Here is a 21,163-nt window from a genome sequence, read left to right as displayed (position 1 = left end):
TTATTAGACCAACTTCTGTTGGTGAGAGAGACAAGCTTTTGAGCTTACACAGGGCTCTTCTTCAGATCTGGGAAACTTAGGCCACGTCTACACTACAGACCTATGTTGGTATAACTACATCGCCCAGGGATGTTTGCCAGAAGCTGGGAGTGGATGACGGGATGGATCACTTGATGACCATCTGTTCTGCTTCATTCCCTCTGAAGCACCTGGTATTGGCCACTGTCAGAAAACAGAGTACTGGATTAGATGGGCCATTGATCTAACTCAGTATGGCCATTCTTCTGTGCTTATGAAATAGCTATGACAACCTAACCCACTGTGTAGACAGCACTATATTGATGGGAGAGCTTCTCACGCCAACATAGCTACAGCCTCTTGGGGAGGTAGATTAACTACACAGACAAGAGAAGCGCTCCCATCAGCATAGTAGTGTCTTCATTAAAGCGTTACAATGGGGCACTTGCACCAGGGCAGCTGCACTGCTGCAGCACTGTACATGGGGTTGATAATCGTAGCAGTGGGAGATATGTCTGTAAGTTTTGCATCTGTTCCGGCAAGGTCTGGTAGTGGTTTAGAGGTGGTGTGTCCTGGTCTGTTAGGAGCTTGCTTCTGATGATACGCTTGGAGAGGTTGGGGTGGTTGTCTGTTGGCCAGAAAAGGGGGTTCAGGAAATATTAACTACGTCAACAGGAGAAGCTCTCCCATCAGTATAGTAGTGTCTTCATTAAAGTGTTACAGCATTAATATTCAGGAAACATTGAGTATGGGTTGTAGTTGTGACCCTGTATGGATTCCAGTATGGGGTGATAGGTGACAATTAAGGCTGTGCAGTTGGATGGGGTGGTTTATTTCTGTACTGAGGCAGGTTCTCTTGGGGTATTTGGGTGGGTGGACCATTCCATGATGTGATCCACTTCTCTGGAGCGTCCTTGTTTGGTGAAGGTGGTTTTGAATGCATTAAGGTATATATCCTGGACTTTTTCCCCTGGAGCATATTCTGTGGTATCTGAGTGCCTGGGTGTAGATAAAATTTGTCAGGGTGGTTACTGGGTCTGTCAAGATAGTTAGGGTGAGCCATAGGTTTCTTGTATATGGTTGTCTCTAGGGTTCTATTGTTGAAGCTGATTGTGGTGTCCAGGGGGTTGATGCTGATGTGGGAATGGTCCAGAGAGACTTTAATGGATGGTTGTTGGTGGTTGAAGTTGTGGTAGAACTCTATGAGGGAGTTTGTCATCTATCCAGAGGATGAAAATATCAATGATGTATCTCAGGCATATCATTGATTTTTGTGGTGCATTTGTCCAGAAATTCAAGTTGGTCCATGAAGAGGTTGGCCTATTGGGGAGCCATCCTAGTACCCATGGATGTTCCCATGGTTTGGATAAAGTGTTTGTTGTTGAATGTAAAATTGTTATGAGCGAGGATGAAATGTCTGAGTTTGGAGATGTTTGGGGTGGGTATCTGAGGGTTGTCCATTATCTTGTAAATACTTGAGACAGGCAGCTATGCTGTCATTGTGAGGGATGTTGGTGTATAGGAAGGTGACATCCATGGTGGTAAGACTGGTGTTCTGAAGAAGGTTGTTAATGTTGCGGAGTTGTGGAGGAAGTCGGCCCTTCATGCCGTCAGTGATTTGAGGATGCTTTCTGAGTCCCAATATTCCTTCATTAAGAATACCATGGCCAGATATGATGGGTTGGCCTGGATTCCCTTGTTTGTGTATCTTGGGAAGCATGTAGAAGGTCCCTGGGATGGGTTCATAGAGGATAAGTTTGTAGGGTTTCTGTTCGAGTTGTTTGGGGAAGGATTCCTGGGTAAATTGTTGTATGGGGTCGTGTTTTTATTTCTTTATAGTAGGTAGTGTCTCAGAGTTGGTGGTTGGCCTTGTTAATGTAGTCCTCACAGTTGAAGACTACAATGGTGCCCCCTTCATCTGCTGGTTTCATCACTATCTGGTGGCTATATTTCAGGGACTGGATAGCTGTCCTCCTGGTGATGGAGAGATTGTGGCAGATGTGATGTTTGTTAGATTAATGGTCAGTTTTCTTAAAGCTCACTGTAATATAGGGTATAAATAGAGTTGATGAGCAAACTGTATCAATCTTAGTAAAATAACTCATTTCTAAATGAGTTTGCTAACAATGAGTCCAATATGTCTGGACAGGTTCCCAAAGCCAAATAGTCTACAGTGAGACATTTGGTCTTCAAGACAAATAAATGACACAATTATAATTGTCATCTTCACTTTTGAGCATGGCTGCTATACCTTGAGGTCAGAACAGAGTATTAAAGCTTTGTTTAGGCTGTAAATACTATCTAATACTGTAGTACTGAAACAGTGCAAACTATTTTAATTTCAATTTTAAAAACTCAACTATATTAAAAGAATGTTAAATATTTACTCTGAGTTAGGAAATGACTGCAGTAAGGTCACGCTCACATACGTTACTATAAACTTTAATTACATGTCATAGTTTTTCCAATAATATTTTTTCTACAATTTCTACTTTGTCATAATGGTTCAGTATATATATATATTTTTTTTTATTTGAACTTGTTCATACAATAACTTTTCCTCTCAAGCATTTTTCCTACTTAAAAATGGCTGAACTGTTTTTGCTAAAACACTTTAAAAATTCACTTTCAGGCAGGGACAAAGTAGAGAAAATATCAGTCTCACAAGAGAAAGTTTCAGAAAGCTATAAGCAACTGAAAACGTTGTTGGAGGTGTGATTGGAATGGGAATAATTATGCATCTTTAATTGTAGTGGTTGGAACCAGTGGGATAAATTTGCCAAAATACATGGTTTTGTTAGACTTCCATAATATTATTTAAGGCTAACTTGCACTTTTTGACATTCCTAAATCTTATAAAAATTGTAACTGCAATTGTCAATAGTTACTAAATGTTTAAGAAACTGAATAATTACAATAACTATTGTTAATATTGTAACATGCAAATGTCATTTTACAGTTTAAAAGAAGGTCTCAATGAAAATATTATGTAAAATCTAGTTAATTTACGAGCAACAACAGAACAGAGGCATTGTGACCTTAATTCACTATTTGATCTTCCTGTCATAAGGAGTTCTGTTTTTAAAGAAAGTGTCATACTCTAGAAACCTTCAGTCGGGTTTTTGAAAAATAAACTTTATAAACTGTCATATTGATATCTACAAGTTTGTAAAAAGAAGTTCTCACGTATCAGCCTGTTTCTCCTTTTTTATTTATTTAGCAGTATCATAATCTGGTGCTCATGACATCATAAACACTGGATTGTGGCGTTCCTGAATGATTTAGGAAGAAGCTCAAATCCAGTTTAAGTGCAATAATTTCATTGAAATTTTGTCACTTATCCTTTAGTGAAGAAATGAGATTAGCAACTTCATAATAAATCAAATAAGAAAGTATGCAGGCATGTGGGGCTCTGTAGGCTACTGAAAGATGGATTATTACCAGTTATGACTTTCTCAGGGAATAAAATGTTTGCTAGAGGTACAGGTGGACACTGAGCTTTGCTTGAGGAAGATGCAACACCAGTTTACTAAATGGTTCAGGGGACATATTGAAATGTTGGAATATCAGTATTCTGATTTCAGAGGACACTTCTGAATTTCAGATTGTTTTGGATAATCTGAGTTCATCTGTACATGATTTTAGACTTCGCTTCTTGTTTATATTATAACGGAAAAACTGGTCTTGTCTTATTTTTATTTAAATATCTTTAATTACTGCCAAAGCTAACAACTGATTCTAGTGTTTTTGGTTTTTTAAATTCCTTAAACTTTTGACATATTTTTAAAGATTATTTTAATGTAAATTGTATTGTAAATTTTCATGTAAATATTTACAGCCTTACCTACAATTTAATCGTGCATTTGTCTTGGAATAATAATACTTTGAATCTTGACAGCCCCTTCTGTTCCAGGCTCCCTCTCAAACTGATAAATTTCTAACTTTCTATTTCATGAGCACTCTCTATGGAGGAATGCTGTTTATCTTTTCTTTTGGCTCGATATTTTTCTTTTGGAATGGATGTTAGTGTGTTCAGGTTTTTTTCTTTGGGTTGTGCACCTTTCCATTCTCTCCCCTCCTGTTTTAGCACCAAGTTGAAGTTCCTGAGCAGATTCAGATGGCATTAACCATCTCCTATGTACTTTAGTGTTTTGGAATGAATTTACAAGTAATTCATAAAGAACATTTGGATTATTGATATTATTGGCATAGAGGAATCAAGATCAAATAGAAAGCTCCATGTCTGCCCAAAGTCTAAAGCAATATTATAATGATGCATAGTAGTCTATAGTCAGTTTTGTCAGTTGTTGATGGCGATGGGGAGGGTTATTGTTTGTAATATGTCTGAGCATAGAGGTCTATGCCCTCATTGTGTTGGATACTGCACAAACATAAAAAATTATCCCTGCCCTGAAGAGTTTACATTCTGAGGAGTGGTTAGGGGTTTCATTAATCTCAGAAACAAATCTAAGATGAGAGTACAGCTCTTGGCAAAGTAGATAAAGAAATGGATAGTGTTCTGGCTAATAGAAAGGACGGGTGAAAAAAAGATATTACAATGGTAGTATTTGTTTTCAGTCTGATTAAATGTCTCAGGTAACTGGATTTTTTTTTTTTTTTTTTTTGTACATTGAGTGTTCTTCCCATGAATGCTTACAAAAGTTTGTTCTTTGAACTTATACAGTACTATACTCTAAACTTCTAGACATATGTCAACTACCCTCTGTGTAGCTGGGAAATCATAACTTTTTGTAAAGTGTAAGAAGTTGGCTTTTCCTGCTTATAGAATATTTCAAAAGAAGCTAATGTTGATTGAAGAAACGGAAATTTCATCAGCATGATTGGACTATTCTGAAAATTTGTACAGTTTTCAATTCTGCTTAAATCAATTATTTTTTAAAAACATTCTTGTATATTTTCATCTACTTGTGCAAAAAGTTTTTTTTTTAAATCATTTAGGCAACTGTCAGTATGGTCAATTTTAAGAAGCCCTTTTTTTAGCAGGTTAAAAAGACTGATTGTGACCTATAATTGCTGATCTTATTTTATATATTATTGATTTCAGTCATCATAGTAGCAATTTCCGAAAAGTGCAAATGATGGGCAAATGTAACTACGGGTTGAATTATTGAACTTGAAAAGTCAGATGCTGATATTTTAAATTTTTTATTCCCATTTGGCAAGATTCTCCCTCTACTGTGACCTTCCATTGCTCAGAATGCCATTTTAACATAATATTCAGTGATGCTGCAGTGGAAATTTTGCTCTGCATTGCAGCAAAGTCACGTTGGACTAGGCAAGTATGCAGTCCATTTCTGTATTTGCTGTGATTTAATAGGACTGAGGCAGAAGATAGGCCCAACATAAAGCAGAAATAATGGATTGCTTTCTGCTAAAAGAAGAGGGTAGGATACAAACAATATCAGACAGGCAAAAGGTCAACATGTGGCCTAAGGCAGAGCGATCTGTCAGCTGTAGAGGGGAGTAGTCTAGGAACAGTTACAACCAGATGCCTTACTATTTCAAATTAAGTAGCTTCCATGCAAAAGAATTTTTCCATCCTTCCTCTAGAATATAGCTTGTAGAAGTGTCTGCTGAGATGGTGTAAAGAAACCCAGCTGATGAAAGTACCAGTTTTAGCAAAACATAAAGTTAATTCATTGGTGTGGTGGCAACTTCAGAAGTGGCTATATTAAACATTACTATACGCTGTTGCGATTCAGGGTCACAACCTACCAAAACCTCCTTGACCAATAAATGATTAGCATCCTATTAGTAGTTACTATTATGTATAGAGCATTAAACCTTTTGCTGTCAACAGATCCTTGATGCTGATACATATAGATGGTTGACCTTTAAGAAAAATTAAGGTGTCTGGCGTTTTGTTTGTTTATTTTTTTTTAAAAGCCACTTAAAAAATCAGAAATCCTCACTGGGTACTTGGACTGCTAACTGTTGCACTCAGCTCCATGTTTATGCTTTCTCTCATAGCTCTGAGGTGCTTTAAAATGCTGCTCATTTTTTGTCTAGTTGGTTGGAGGAAAAACTTGCTAAAGATTAGCCAGTGTGTAAAGAACTTACTTGAAAATTGAAATCATTCTCTATGTTGGGGAGTGTGAATCCAGCAGCTTATTGTGAACAAGGGTGGAAACAGACATCTAGAATTTGTGGCCGCCAAATAGGTTACAGTTGTGTTTGACAGTACACTCACCAGGTAACCCACACAAGGTAACTCTTCATGGGAGACTTGTCCTGTCCGTGGGAAAGATGGAGGAGGGCAGGTTACAACTGCCTCCAGTCCTTCAAACTGGAGGCTCATGGTCAGAAGCTCTCAAACTCTCCAGGGCATGATCAGCCCACTTAAAATAAGGCCTTTGTTAGCCTACTTAGGAGCCTGGCAGGCTCCAGATCTCAGATATGCCTCTACTCAGGAATCACCACTAGGCATCATGAAAGAGGTGATGTGTTTGTCTGTACCCTCAGAACCATTATACTCTTCCCAACCTTTTTACCAGCTCCCTCTCCCTCAAAAAAGGGAAAATCTACTTTCTAGCTGCCAGGGCTTTGGCACAATAGACATATAAGTGTCTAAGACCTGTTCTGAATCCTCACCCTGAGGCTAACCCTAGCCCAACCAAATCTAGACAGAACATTGCAACATCCATGCAAGTGGAAAACCAGAGACTAAATGTATAATCACCTGACAACATTTGCAAGCTTAATGGTGTTAACCAGAGTCCCACTATGCAGATGAGCCAAAAAAGTAAGTATCAATGTCCGTGCCTGACAAAGCCACACTGTGTTACCTGTAAAGCAAAAGCAATCAAGTAACAATCCCCTGAAAATCATGATGGTGAATCAGTAGGATTTGTGGCAATGCAGATGAAGAAGGAAAGTAACTACTTCTGCTCTGCAGAGCCATCTTGTAGATTGCGTGGCTCAAAGGCAGCTACTATCAGCACCGGTTACAGGCAATGGGAATTACCCATTGCTATGCCAGCAAAAGTTTTTGGTATAGATCAGGCTTCAGATGCTTTTCTCTGAAACAAAGATGATGTTGCTTTTCAGAAAGCATACAAGCCATGTATTCTTTTGATTTAGTCATATAGTTTTAAAAATGCCTAAGGGATTTAGGAGCAAAAGTTGACTTTCAGTGGGATATATGCTAAGTCTCTTAGGAGCTTTTGAAAACCTTTCCGCCATTTGAAACTCAGGTTAATGAAGAGCAATTTCGGGAAGCCAACATCTTATAAGACATATATTTATTGCATCAATACACAACTGTTTTTGTAATACAATTAGCTCAAGTGTTGCTAGAATTTAACGGAAATACTATGTCCTGCAGTAATTGCAGCCCAGTATTTTTCACAAAAGAGGAAATCTTCAAATAAAGAATTTTGCCAACCTAATTGGATGCTAACATCCTTTTTAAAACAGTGCAGAAGGACTAAGGAGCTGTGATTTTGTAATACTCTTGAAGGTGTGAGTATTCTCAACTTATTTTAATCTTACGAGATATTGAGCAGGAAATGCATGCATGGAGAACTAGACTTAAGCTTTTTAGGAACAATTTTATAAAATCAGGTGCTGAAATTGCTATTCCCCTCCCTGGTAAAATAGTAAGTAATATTAGATGAATACTTCAGTGCTCTATAGGGATTTAATTTTGTAAGACTATTGAAGGAGAAAAAGGAGTTGGAACAGTCCCTTGGAAAGTCTCTTGAAAATTGGTCCAGCAGTCACTGATAGGAACCCTTTTTAGTATGGTAACAATACTGGCCACCACATCTCTCAATCTTCTGAACATGTAATGTTTATTTGAAACCTCCAAAATCAGTATCGGAGGGTCAAAATTGATCACGCTCATTGTTTGCTCTACATAACAATACATTAAATAGGTAGTGTTAAAGGAGAAAATAGAGAGAAAATGTAAGTTTAATTGTTTGTTTGCTCATTTTCCTATTCTGGCAGCAGTAGTTCCTGGATCACGCAGAACGGGGGGACTGAGGGAGGGGATGGGTTCTGAAAGGGCCTAGTTGGGTAGAAAACAGTTTTGTCATTTGTGCAAAGATCCCGTAACCCTTCCCTTTCCATCTTTCCTTCCCCTTACAAACAGGAGCCATGTCAAAGAAAGGTGGCGTTGCTTGTGTGCCGGCCTGCTTAGGTCTGGGAAGGAAAAGGGAACTGTTTGGTTGTCTGAGGAATGTTAGAGTGGAGCATTCTCCCTATGACTATTTTTCAAATTTTTATTACTATTCCCAGTCCCTGATGCCTGGTCTCTCCCTGTGCTGAGCCACTCTGCAGAGCTGGGAGAAGTGGGTGTGAATAAAGCATCTGCTCTAGTGGTTGCACAAACACAGTGCCATGTCCCTTAGTAGTGGAGAGGCAACTGTCTTGTGGCATTAATCTAAAAGTTCAGAAACAAGATACACTGGCGATATGACTCTGTCCCTTTCAATACTATTTGCTGGACACAAGAGCTGGACTTTCAGATGAGGTGGAGGGGTTTAAGGGTGGATGGACATTTTCTGAAGTTTTCTATTCCTGTTCCATTGGAACTCCGTCTGCTAGCTTAGAATATAGACAATTTCCTCTCAAATTGCCTCCCAGTCCATTAAGTATAATTCAACAAACTTTTGGGTGTAGCAGAAATTCAAGCTTGTTCCCCAGGTTTAACGGCAGGCAGATGTGCTTGTTACGCCACCTTCATGGCTCACCAAACCTATCCACACAGCAATATGTGGAGAGATCACCACTAGCAGAAACATGTCTCTGGCATAGGTGGACAGTGTCATCTACAGGACTGGAAAGCCACTTTTCCGTTCAGGTACATTGAATATTGTTATGTTCTCCAAATAATGGTCAGCCTTTAAAGAAGAAATAGTAATGTAATCCCTGAAAAGAATTGAACCCCACCTCAGCAGGCTCTTTGATGCACAGCAAATGGTGCAACATTTAAAGAATAGTACTGCAGGTATCTTAACCTTTTTACCCAACGTTATCATCAGCTGCAGGGGATTGAAACCCACCAAAGTATGTCACAACACAAGTATGTGTCAGTACTCTATTGAGTTTTTCCAACAGCAACATAATGTCACAGTAGTGTCCATGAGCATGGTCTCAAGTCAACTTCTGGCTACATCCTGATCCACAGTGTGCGAGCAGCTCACATTGCAAATTTCCCTTGCCTTTCGGGAACAGGAGCAGTGTGCACATGGGTGTGATCCAGCTGTCTGTGCAAGCTTTGAAAACCAGAACTGTCCTGTGCTCGCTCACTCTGGAAGTATTCCCTTTTAGCATCACATACATTGTGCAAGATAAAGCATGCCATGATAATGTGAACTGCATTTGCTGCATTGGCATCCAGATAGGTCCCCAACGAGTTATGACTCCCAAAGGCACATTCCACTACAGTTTTGCAGCTACTCAGTTTATAGTTGAATTTGCTTTTTCTTTGGTCGGCAACGTTGGGATATAGCTTCATGAGCCACGTTGGGAGTGGATATGCAAGGTCCCCCAAAATAACTGTAGGGATGGAAGCACCATACTCAACCAAGTTTTTTCAGGGAAACAGTGTCTTCTTTCCCCTTGCAGTACAATACACCAGAATGCTCAGGTCAGGAATGAAAGTTTCCTGTGTGTCCAATGTAAGTGTTCGTGAACGGACCTCTGTGATCCACTGAGCCTTGGAGAATGAGTGAATAGTAATCTTTTCAGTTCATGTATTCACTAGCTCGCTTTAGTGGGCAATGTTGATGCCCCCTGCACACTTCAGAAACCACATCCTTTGAAATCCTGCTATAACTTCAGGAATTTTGGTTCTGACAACCACCCCTGGGTAGATTGCAATATTGAGAGCATGGCAAACCATCACCCTGACAGTTGACTTCCCAACCGCAAACTGGTTTGCAGCTGACCAGTAGCTGTCAGATGTTGCCAGCATCCAAAGGGCAATAGCCACCTGCTTCTGTACTGGTATGGGTTTCTGAAAATGAGTGGTCTGTGCTGGAGAGTTGGTGCTAGCAGCTTGCACAACTCCATGAAGGTCAGCTTCCTCATTCGGAAATTCTGCAGCCACTGATCATTATCAAGATGATGTGGTCCCACCACACTGTGCTGGTTCTCTGGGATTAGAAGAGACAGTCCACCCATAGATATACTGTTGCAATCCTAGCATTCAACACATCTGTTCCATGGAACCCTAGTAGATTTTCATTTGCCCTCTTGGTCAGTCATCTTCAGCATCTCAATTTTTTCTGACCCATTCCATCCAGTATCTGGATGAACCACATGAACATTAGTCCCGTGAGCAGTAATAGGAGAAGAACCACATTGTGGACTTGCTCCATGTCTTCAACACAGTTTGGCAAAAGGGAGAGGTGACCAGGAGCTGCTGTTGTCAAATGTGTACAGGCAGCGCGTAGTACTGGCAACGTGCAGCAAGGGGGTTCCCAGAACATCTCCTGTGATGCAAAGGACTCTGGGATACCATCCCTGAAATAGCAGTACTACTGTCATGTACCAAAAAGGGGCAGAATGGACATGAATATGTGCCTGTACATAGCATATATCCTTGCCCAGCATAGCATATGTGGACGCTGTGTGACTATAAGGTACATGAGCTAGCAGTATATGGACAAATACCCGGGAAACATACAAATGTTGATATAGCCTGAGATTTGGGCAATCTTTTCTTCTTCTGTCCCATGCAAATGTTTGAATTTGATGGGAAAGTATTAATTGTAAAAATGATGGCTTTGCATTACAGTACTGATGCCATTACATTTTTATGTATGCTTTATGAAGAACAGATAACTGTTAAAATAAATCCATTTTTGCCCATATGAAACCTTTACTTGTAACAAAGATTTGAGTTTCCAGTAACTGGAGAAAACTAATCAGCTGTGAATAGCAGCTGGATTTTTAAGTAAACATTTCTCTCCTGTTTCTGAACCTTGTGACTTAATGTACTTACAGGTGGATGAAAGCCAGACTGGAGAACCTGGGTGGCTTGGAGGAGAACTGAAGGGAAAGACTGGATGGTTCCCTGCAAACTATGCAGAGAAAATATCTGACAATGACATTCCAACCCCTGTAAAACCAGTAGTTGACACTACAGTTGCACCTAAAGTTTCTTTGCGTGAAACGCCCCCACCTCTGGCTCCAGCTTCAACAGAATCTACTACAACCACCAACAACTGGGCAGACTTCAGTTCAACGTATGTTTGCTGGTGGTTATCCCTAGGAGTCCAAAACAGTGTTGTGGGTTTTCAAGCAGATAATTTGTGTCCAATTAAAATTAATTACATTTCTTATCCACTCAGATTATGTTGGCAGTTAACCTGGTAAATGAGATCTTTGCAGGAAACTAGGCAATACACTGTAAATCAGTAAGGATTATTCATCTTCAGTAAGACAGAACTATCACCGTAATTTTTTTCCTTTAGGAAACATTTTTTACTCAGCAGGACAGGCTACAAAAGTTTTGTTTTTGTTTTGTTGGGTTTTTTTTGTTTTGTTTTTTAATTCAACTTTCCAGTCCAAAGGCATGCTTTCACCATATCCTCTTAAGCAATCCAGAAGATAAGTACAAAAGCTTGTCCATCTGGCACTTTCCCTGACCATATTCAGAATTATTTTACAGCAGAAATCCCAGCATGTCATCCTCCATTTGTTTATATGCCAGATAAATATGTGAGAGAGCAGAGTTGACACATCCTCATTGTTACCAGCTTGGATTTTACATTAAGAAGATGATGACGATGCTAAAGTCAGCTGATTTATTTGTTAATACAGTAGTACTTCCCTGGCGTGCCTGGTGCTGTATACACATAAGACAAGTTTCATGTCCCAAAGATCACATAAACCAAATTTAATTCTGTATATAGACTTTATCAATCCTAAAGGACAGGTTAGTGTACTATGTAAATAATTGGTTAATAATTTTGTTGAATGAAATATAAGGTGCTTTATAGTTAGAAGCGTGTATCTTACTGAAATATTTATTGAGTACTTAACACACGTTGCTTTTAAAAGTTTTTACCCAAGAGACCACGATAGTTCTGAAAAAATCATTTAAACTTGGTAATTTTCTGTGCCTTTCTGAACAACCTATTTTTTTCTGAAAAAGTAATATAAGAAAATTAAAACTGAGCTTCCCACTTACCTTTATTCTCCCCTCCCCCCGACCCCCCCCCCCCAAATAAAAGTAGCTCAAGACAATGCTATTCTAGTCTTAGGGGAATACTGTGCATTTTTACAACCTTGCATAAAAATCACTTTTATTTTCTATCCAAAAAAAAAATACAGTTAAGCTCTTTGGAGTAGAAACTATCACTTAGGCTGTTTGCACAGTGCTTAGGCACAGTGGGATCCAATCTGGTTGTGGTCCTCAGGCACTATTGCAGTGTAAATGCTTAATAATAATTCATGAATATTATATTAAGAACACACAAGCCAGGAATAGAAATTCACATTTAAGGTGGACACTGTTTATACTGTAAGGATTTGTTTCTTTTCTTTAACATAATTGGTTTGCTAAAGCTCAGATAACTGTGACAACGTTTAACCAAAATCATGGAAATCAGTTAGTCTCAACATTATAGGGGCAGTTTTCCATTTTGCAAGCCACTGATAGGGTTCGCAGTGAATGAACCCCTAAATCTGCTGACTGATTGTTTGTTTTATTTAAAATGGCCAATCTGAAGGTTTAAGTGAATATACAAAACTGAATAAAATCCATACAAATTGGAACCAGTTTCTAGTCTAAATTCCTCCCATGCCCACTGAAACTAGGATTCTCCCACTACTCATTCCCACTCACTTAGTTGTTCTTTCAAGAAGTAGCCTGGGAAAATGTGTGCTTTGCAGCATTAATTGGCAGCAAGGGGGAAGGGAAAAAGGGTAACGTTTTGGGGACCCTGGAAAAAGTAAGCAAAATGGCTGGCATTAATTAGCCAGTCCTATTAAATTATACATATCTGAGTCCCCTTCTTGTAAGTCCAAGTGGATCTCAGAGCTCCTGGCTCTCAATGATCCCAGCACCATCTGCCTCCCTGTCTTCAGTGTTTTCTTCCTCATATGCCAGTTAGAGAGCACTCTGCTGCAAGGTGTCCACAGTCATTGGTAGGTAGGTGGGTGGTTCGTGGCTGTCTGACAACAAACTATTCATTATAAGGCTTATCTAGGGGGCAACACTAGACTTCAGGCTGTGCTCCTTTGTCTTCAGTAAGTCTGCCACAGCTCCCTTCCCTTTGCCTGGCATTGGCCCACATCCGTGGTGTACCCCTGGGCCTCCGTACCCTTTGCAATTCCCTTGAACATCTTTATTCCTGTGGGAATTCTGCAACTGTGCCTGCACACATTCATCTCTACTCCACCTTCGCACCAAGGAAATCTAGGACCTCTTTCCTAGACTATACAGCAGCATGAGGGTGAGGTGGACTAGGAAAAGAGGCATTTCCAAAATATTCTGGGGACTTTAAAAGGTGGGTTGGCTTGCAGTCACTATGATCCCTCGGCAGCATTGTTCAAAAATTTGACAGGATGGTCACTGCTGAAAGGACAGGTGCGTTGTGGATTTGATGCTAGAGGCCTACTTGTATTGGTACAGGTTCTTCTGTAGCCACATAAGCTTCATGTTGGTAGAATTAGACTAGTAGAGGGCTTATGTCACTTGAGCAATTAGTTTAACTTGACAGGTAAAAGTTGAGGGGTTGTTGGGATTTTTTTGGCAGGACTCAAAACTGAGTGAGGATGCATCCAATACTGTGCTGATAGAAGGCAAGTTTTGCTGGTAAAACTTTGTAGTGTAGACCAGGCCAGGAAGTGAATAAAGTTGAGCTCAGCTGGACCCACAGGGAGTGAATAAGTTTGTCAAGGCACCCTCCCTAAAAATGTCCTGTCTTTGTCTCACTCTTCCTCTCCTCCCCACTTGATTACTGTGTAGAGCTGTTAGCTCATACAGGTCAGCTGATGTCAACTCCTTTTTATGATGAGAGAGGTAGTTGGGACTCAGCCATTTAGGGATTTTTAGACTTGACAATTCTGCAATAGCTAGTGACAATGTAGACAACTGTCTAACTTTGTAATTACAAAAGGGAAAAAATTAATTTAAAAATTTATATATTTAGTTTCATGCATCTGATGAAGTAGGTTGCAGCCCACGTAAGCTTATGCCCACAGAAATTTGTTAGTCTTTAAGGTCTTTAAGTCTTTAAGGTGCTACAGGACTCTTGTTGCTTTTGCTGTATTTAGTATATAGATCTTTGTCTCCTTAACACTACAGATATTTCAAAAATGCGTAATTTAGATATCACCTAGAACTTGCACTATGGGGGAGAAAAGAAATTGGACTAATGAAGTCTAACCAATAAGGAATAAGGCAGGGGGTTGAGAATAGATAATCATGGTTGAATGGTAATGGAAAGGTGGTCAGAAGTGGGCTCTACTAATCATTTTACAGGATGAGAGGTGATGTTCAAATGATAAGTGACAGCATAAAAAACCCCCACTCAGTTAACAAAGGAAGTCTTTAGAGGTCAACATTGCACCTAATAGGGCACAGGAGTAAACAAAAGAGTCTTAAAAGTAAGCCTGAGGAGCATGAATATGATGCAGATATCGGGAGCAATGGGCATGGAACACCAGGATAGGAAGATTATCTATTTGATCAAATGCCTAATTATATACTGTGCACCAGATTTGGTTTAGAGTATCCCTGCAGTTGAAATGTTGTTGTATAGGGGCGTGAGTAAGAAGGGAAACTAAATCCCATGAACAGTTAGCTTTAATGTTGGTGAACAAGAAACAGCAACTGCATGTGAAGCTTACCTTTTTGAGGGGAAATATGCAGTTACAGTAAATACAGATATGGTCATTTCAAACAGAGTACAAAGACACTTTACACGTAGCAGAAAATCAGTTATAAGGAATTCTTCTAGAAGACATACACAGTGTCTTCCTGTGAAATTTTGGGTGTGAGCAAAATTTATTTCAGCAGAATGTAATAATCTCTGCAATCAAAAATTAAGGTAACAGTCTTTTATTTTCAGGTGGCCAACCAGCACTAGTGAGAAACCAGAGACTGATAATTGGGATGCATGGGCTGCTCAGCCTTCTCTTAATGTGCCAAGTGCAGGGCAGGTGAGGCAGAGATCAGCCTTCACCCCAGCCACTGTTACTGGATCATCACCTTCTCCAGTCTTGGGTCAGGTAAGTAGCAATATCTGTGCAGAAATCATACTTAATCCAGCATTTTAACTTTTGCAAAGCAATGAACAAACATTAATTGACAGTCCTTGCAATCTTCCTCTAAGGGAGGTAAATTATTTTGAGATGAGGAGATGAACAAATGAACCAAAGCCATGCAGGATTTGGCATTTCAGTGGTTCTCAAGTAGAGCTGGGCAAAATTTTTTGGACAAATAATTTATTTGCCAAAAAATGTGGTTTTAGACAACCCCCAAACTATTTGTGAGTCTTCCACAAATTCACCAAATAGTTTAGGCAGAAAAAAATGTTCAGGCTAGATTTCCAAAATGGGGTGGAGGAGAGTAGGAGGCGGTGGTGGTGGTGGTGTCCCCCTTTATAACTCTTATCCCTGTGTTTAATACACTCGCCTGCTTTGTGGGAGTTGGAACCTGGGTCTCCTGCTTTGGAACAGGGATCTGAACCTAGGTCTCCCCCTCCCAGCTTTATGCTCTAACCATTTGAGCTGTTCTGGGGAGTCTCTCTCTCAATCCTTCCTATAGTTCCGTTTTTTTGGGGTTTTTTTTTTTAAATAAAATTCATGAATATTGGGTCAGAGAGAACAACTCTACAGTCTGGTGGTGAGGACACTTACCTGGGATGGGAGTGATCTGGACTCCAATCCCTGCTCCAGAATGGGGATTCAAACCTGGGTTTCCCACATCTCTGGTGAGTGACTTAGAGCAGTGGTTGGCAGTTGTATAAGGGGGCCAGCATCAATGCCTTTCCTCCTTTAGTCACTTGATGAATCTAGATATTTAAAAATGACTGGAAACAAAATGTTTTGGGTCAAACTGACTTTGATTTGCAGAAAATTTTGTACTTTTTTGGTTTCATTTTGACCCAAATCAAAAATATTTTTTAATTTTTTTTTCAGAATTACCAGAGATCTGAAAAATCAGTTATTTGCCCAGCTCTGTTCCTAAACCCCAGTCCTGTGCTCAATCTGTTAGATCACAGTGCCTCACCATTGGCTAAAAAATATGTAACACTGGTACATAGACATAGCACTCTGAAATGTGCTATATACCCACAAAATATACCCACAAAAAGCAAGTAGAATGCAAGATGACATAATGAATAAATTATAGCAAAAAGATTCTCTTTATGTACACTTTTTTGAGATTTACTGTAAACCCTTATCTTTATATTTATAGTGTTTTACATAAATGTGGTAGGTGATATAAATAATTTTTTAAAATCTTTTTCTATGTAGAAAATTATTAAATATCTTACAGGAGTATATGCACCATTCACTTTTTAATTAATAGAAATAGACCAACTGGTGGACAGTGTTTAATATATACACTTAATTCTATTTGGCTTTATTTGGTTGAGTAAAAATGCTTGTTTTAATAGAAACTAAATCTACATATAGATCTGTTTATAAATGAACGGTGTAAGAGAATACTTTTTTTTTTAGCAGCCTTCTTTGCAAAAGACACTAAATGATTCACTGCTCGTTCCTTACCACATTAGGGTGAAAAAGTAGAAGGGCTTCAAGCACAGGCCCTGTATCCTTGGAGAGCCAAAAAAGACAACCACCTCAATTTTAACAAAAATGATATCATCACAGTTCTGGAACAGCAAGACATGTGGTGGTTTGGAGAGGTCCAAGGTCAAAAGGGATGGTTTCCAAAATCATATGTGAAACTCATTTCAGGCCCCATAAGAAAGTCTACAAGGTATTTTGTTTGCTTGCTTTTATTAGAATTTATAGTTTTTTTTTTATCAAATCATTAACATTATGTTCTTATTTCAAATGTTGTATATAGTTTAAATACTTGTATGTTTGTTTTTAAAGTGTTGACTTTACTCTGAAAAGTGATTTTATCAAAATGGCATTGTGTGGCCATATATGTGTGTGTGGTTTTAAATCGGTGTGGCTCAGTTTACAAATAAAATGATGAGCTTTTGTTTTGTGGCTTGTTGGTTTTTTTTTTTTGGTTTTTTTTTTAAAACTTCAAGACCTACAGACTGTATTTTTCCTGCATCATATATTGCCACCAACAGTTCTGCATTTGGAATGTAGTTAACAATTCTATTGATGCATGAGTGGGAACAGAATCCAGTTCATTCTCCTGTAGCTGTTTTGGCTTCACAATGCCAACAGGATTTAAAAAATACCAAAATCTTATTTAAATTGATAAAATAAGCAGAAATTAAAATGTGTATGGGGAAGGGCTATTGAGTAAAATGGGGCAGTTTACTAGCAATCAATATTTTAAAAGATTGTAATCTAATACAATACAGCATGTGAAAACAACATTCTCCTTGGTAATGAAAACTAGAATGAACTTTAAATTTTTCTAGTGGGGAGCAGAGGGGAAGGAGCACAATGCTTTTTTGCTTTCAATCAAGTTACATGATTTCAAACTATTTTGTCATTCTGAGCTTTAAAACTTAAAATTGACTATCTTTTTGCTTTTCAAAGTTGAGATAGTTTGTTCTTGGATATAGCTTTTAATGCATTTTTTATTCAAAACATTTAGTGGTTTTGTTAAATTTAGAGAAGACATTAAAGCATTTAATATTTTCTCTTTAAGCATGGATTCTGGCTCTTCAGAAAGTCCAGCTAGTCTAAAGAGAGTAACATCACCAGCAACTAAACCTGCTATGTCAGGTGAAGGTAAGAATTTGAGTTGAATGGCCTTAGTAGCATTTTACTGTATAGTATAATAAAAGAAATTCTCTAATAATAGATATACGTTCAGAGGCAGATCCAGTGGGATGTGTACAACTGTAATTAATCATTTTGGTTAATTTTTGTCACATACAATACAATCTGTATTTTGCCACTGATAATAAAAATTCCATTGTGGAAAGTGGAATTACAGAAGGATTCTAAAATTTGGCTTGCTTGGTTTTTTCAAAGACTGTTTAAAAGCAAATACAGAACTGCTAAAACATCCTCCTCCCAGTCTTGGCTCTGTAGCTATAACCTGGGATACTGTACGTCTTCAGTCATATGTTCTGTACTGTGCTATCTGGATATTTTGAATACTTTACTAAAAGCATAACTTCCAAAAATATTTTTGAAAAAAAGCTTTGTATGCATTCGGCAGGCTTATTTCTCTAGGAAAGGATATAAGATAAACTCCTATAAAAGTATTCTTCAGAAACAGACTTTGATGACAGATAGTTAGGATTTTAGTTCTCTGAGGACAGCATTTCAGTTTGTTTCCTTACCCACACACAATTAAACATGCCGTGCCTGCCACTGGCTTCCACAAGCAGGGTATGTAACCCAGAATTTCTAGAGGATATTAGCTTCAGAAATCTTTGGTATACCTCTGAGTAGCTCACTTTTTTGCAGTTGAGTGAATTGTGTTATATGCATACTTCAGAAAATGTTACTGATTTGTCTGAGATTCTTATTTGCACTCTTAGCTGTAAAGGTTTTCATTTCGTTGTTCAAGTAGTGTCCGTAGGGGTGCTCCACTGTAGGCGTGTCCTTCCCTGCCCTGCTGATCAAAGAACTTTGGTAGCAGTCTGTCCTGCCCGAGCATACACTGCTCCCGCCTGCATGAGGCTACCAATCCCTCCTCAGTTTCCTCTCAACTACCCCTGGCTAGAGACAGAGCTAGAGCTGTCCATTCACGGATCGTTAACTCTCTTACAATTGCTAATTTCAGCTTCTTTTGAAGCCCCTTTTTCTTTCTCTGTTTCATTTACATTTTATTTTGGCAATGGCCTAAAATAGAAAAAAAGAAAAGGACTTTGTCTTCTATCCATCCCTGTTGTGTGGAGGGGATCCCCCTGGACAAGGATATGCCCGGCTCCTCTTACTTCAAAAAGTGCCCCAGTTGCAAGGAACCTATCCAGTGACTGGCAGACACTCACAGTGCGTTCTCTGCCTGGGAGAGAAGCACATTCCACAGAAGCGTGGCTTGTGTCAGCAACTGAAGCCCAGATCCACGAAGGACAGAAAACCAAGGCTCAAACTCCGACTCATGGAGTCAGCCCTTCAGCCTCCAGAATCCTAGCAGGAGCAGTTATTGCAACCCTCCTCTTCAAAGGGAGGTGAGCTCAGAGAGATGCTGGTGAGCCAGGCACGTAAGGGCTCTAAGAAAAGGTCAGAGAGTCCTCATAGAAAACCCCAATGGAGCCGAAAATGATCCTTGGCTCAGTCAGTACCATCGGTACCAACAGCACCGAAGCAGTCTAAATCTGGTTCTGAGGACACACATGGTACTGAACAAACAGGGCAAATCGGAATGCCTAAAGATCTGATGGGCGCAGGCAAAGAAGCATCAGTACTGCAGGGGCATGAGATAGAAGATCTGCTCCAGGGAAGGCTCTGTCAGTATGATCATCAATATTGGTACCGCCAATGATATGCTGGGCACCGATGGACCCTGCTATCAGGTCCACGTCTCCGATGCTGTCGGTACCAGCCTTTCCACACCAACATCCTCCGTCAATACCGACACCTTCTGCACTGAGAGATTTCTGGAGCATGACAGATCTTTTGGTGTCCAACTCACCAGACTCTCCTCTGCTCAGTAGTGGGGCCCCAGTACTGAGTGCACCTGGAGTCCTTGGCTCACTGACAACCTCCAGCCACACACCATCCTTTTTGTCATCGGAATCAGAAAATGAGCAAGAGGACCGAGCTTCCCAATGCTCTTCTCATCCACAATACGGAGCCCAGCTTCTCTGTGAACACTGCGTTAGCAATATGGTCTGCATGTGTCTCAGAAACCATCAGAGAGGTACCAGGTCTCATTCCCTGTGCACAGAAGTACTAAAACTATGGAACTGGAGCATCTCTCACAATATCCTAGTATCAGCGGCCAACTTGCTGGGAATACACAACACAACTGTGGGTACTCTGAGCCATGAATTCCTACACAACCATGAATGGGAGATAGATTCAGTGGTGCTCCATAACGTATTCCGACAATGGGGGGGCACCAATAATAGACCCATTTACTTACCAGAACAAGAAATGTCCACGGCACTGCTCCAAAGCAGGGATTGGCTGACACTCCATGGGAGATAAGGGCCTTCTTTATGCCTTCCCCCAATTTCTTCTGATACTGAAAATCCTGTTGAAAGTGAACAAAGAGCAAACATCATACTGATTGCTCCCACCTGGCCCAGACAGACGTGGTACCCTTATCTGTCACAGTTGGCGCTATGTCCACCAATGACTCTTCCAATCACTCCTCATCTTCTGTTGCAGAATGAGAGACGCACTCTCCATCCCAATTTGCGGATTCTGTGGTTCAAAGCCTCGCTCCTTCATGCTCTGCTTCATGCGCATCTTGCTCTGAAGAAGTGCAAGAAGTATTATTTCACAGTAGGAAAGGAGCTACTTGCCATACAGGGGCTACCGGAGGGTGGTAGAAGGGCGCTACGTTAGCCCAAGAATGATCAAAGCCCTGTTCCCCTAGCAGCTGCCCAAGGCTCCCTCCAGGCTAATCAGGGTCAGCTGAGGCCAGAGCCAGCTGGGATCAATTAGGGTCAGCTGAGGCCAGAGCCAGCTGGTTCCCATTAAGCACTGCCAGGGAGCAGATATGAGGTCCCTGCCAGCCAGGCAGGGTGCTCTGGGAGTTTGGAGTTTGGAGAAGGAGCAGGAACTTGGGAGTTTGGAGAAGGAGGAGAGGAAGGAGAGAGAGGAGAAGGAGTTTGGAGTTTGGAGTTTTTTGGAGTTTGGAGAGAAGGAGCTTTGGAGAAGGAGAAGGAGTTTTGGAATTTGGAGAAGAAGCTTTGGAGAAGGAGAAGGAGAACCGTGAGTGGCAGAAGCCAGAAGAAAGCAGAGGGGCCACTTAGCCCCGACGGGGTCCCGGGTAGGGAAGCAGCCCAGAGAAAAGACTTATAGTTTCCTTAGAGCAGCAGCCACCCACTGCTGTCAGCCAGGGACTCTGGGCTGGTGTCCGAAGGAGAGGGCG

At 40.1% G+C, this 21,163-nt stretch overlaps 1 protein-coding gene across 6 annotated transcripts in view; it reads left to right on the top strand.

Moving 5' to 3' along the window:
• Positions 1-21,163, top strand: part of ITSN1 (intersectin 1) — a 201,592-nt gene that overhangs the window by 123,498 nt on the left and 56,931 nt on the right. For all 6 annotated transcript variants that reach the window (XM_067565566.1, XM_067565562.1, XM_067565564.1 and 3 more), the window contains 4 exons: positions 10,996-11,237; positions 15,072-15,231; positions 16,746-16,951; positions 17,813-17,895. In XM_067565566.1, the coding sequence (XP_067421667.1) occupies positions 10,996-11,237; positions 15,072-15,231; positions 16,746-16,951; positions 17,813-17,895 (691 nt within the window). The remainder of the gene's footprint in view (positions 1-10,995; positions 11,238-15,071; positions 15,232-16,745; positions 16,952-17,812; positions 17,896-21,163) is intronic.

The sequence above is a fragment of the Emydura macquarii genome, unplaced genomic scaffold (assembly GCF_026122565.2).
Source record: "Emydura macquarii macquarii isolate MOO-44397 ecotype Brisbane River unplaced genomic scaffold, CSIRO-AGI_Emac_v2 contig_2681, whole genome shotgun sequence".
NCBI classification, from domain to species: Eukaryota; Metazoa; Chordata; order Testudines; family Chelidae; genus Emydura; species Emydura macquarii.
This window is presented reverse-complemented; position numbering and strand designations above follow the sequence as displayed.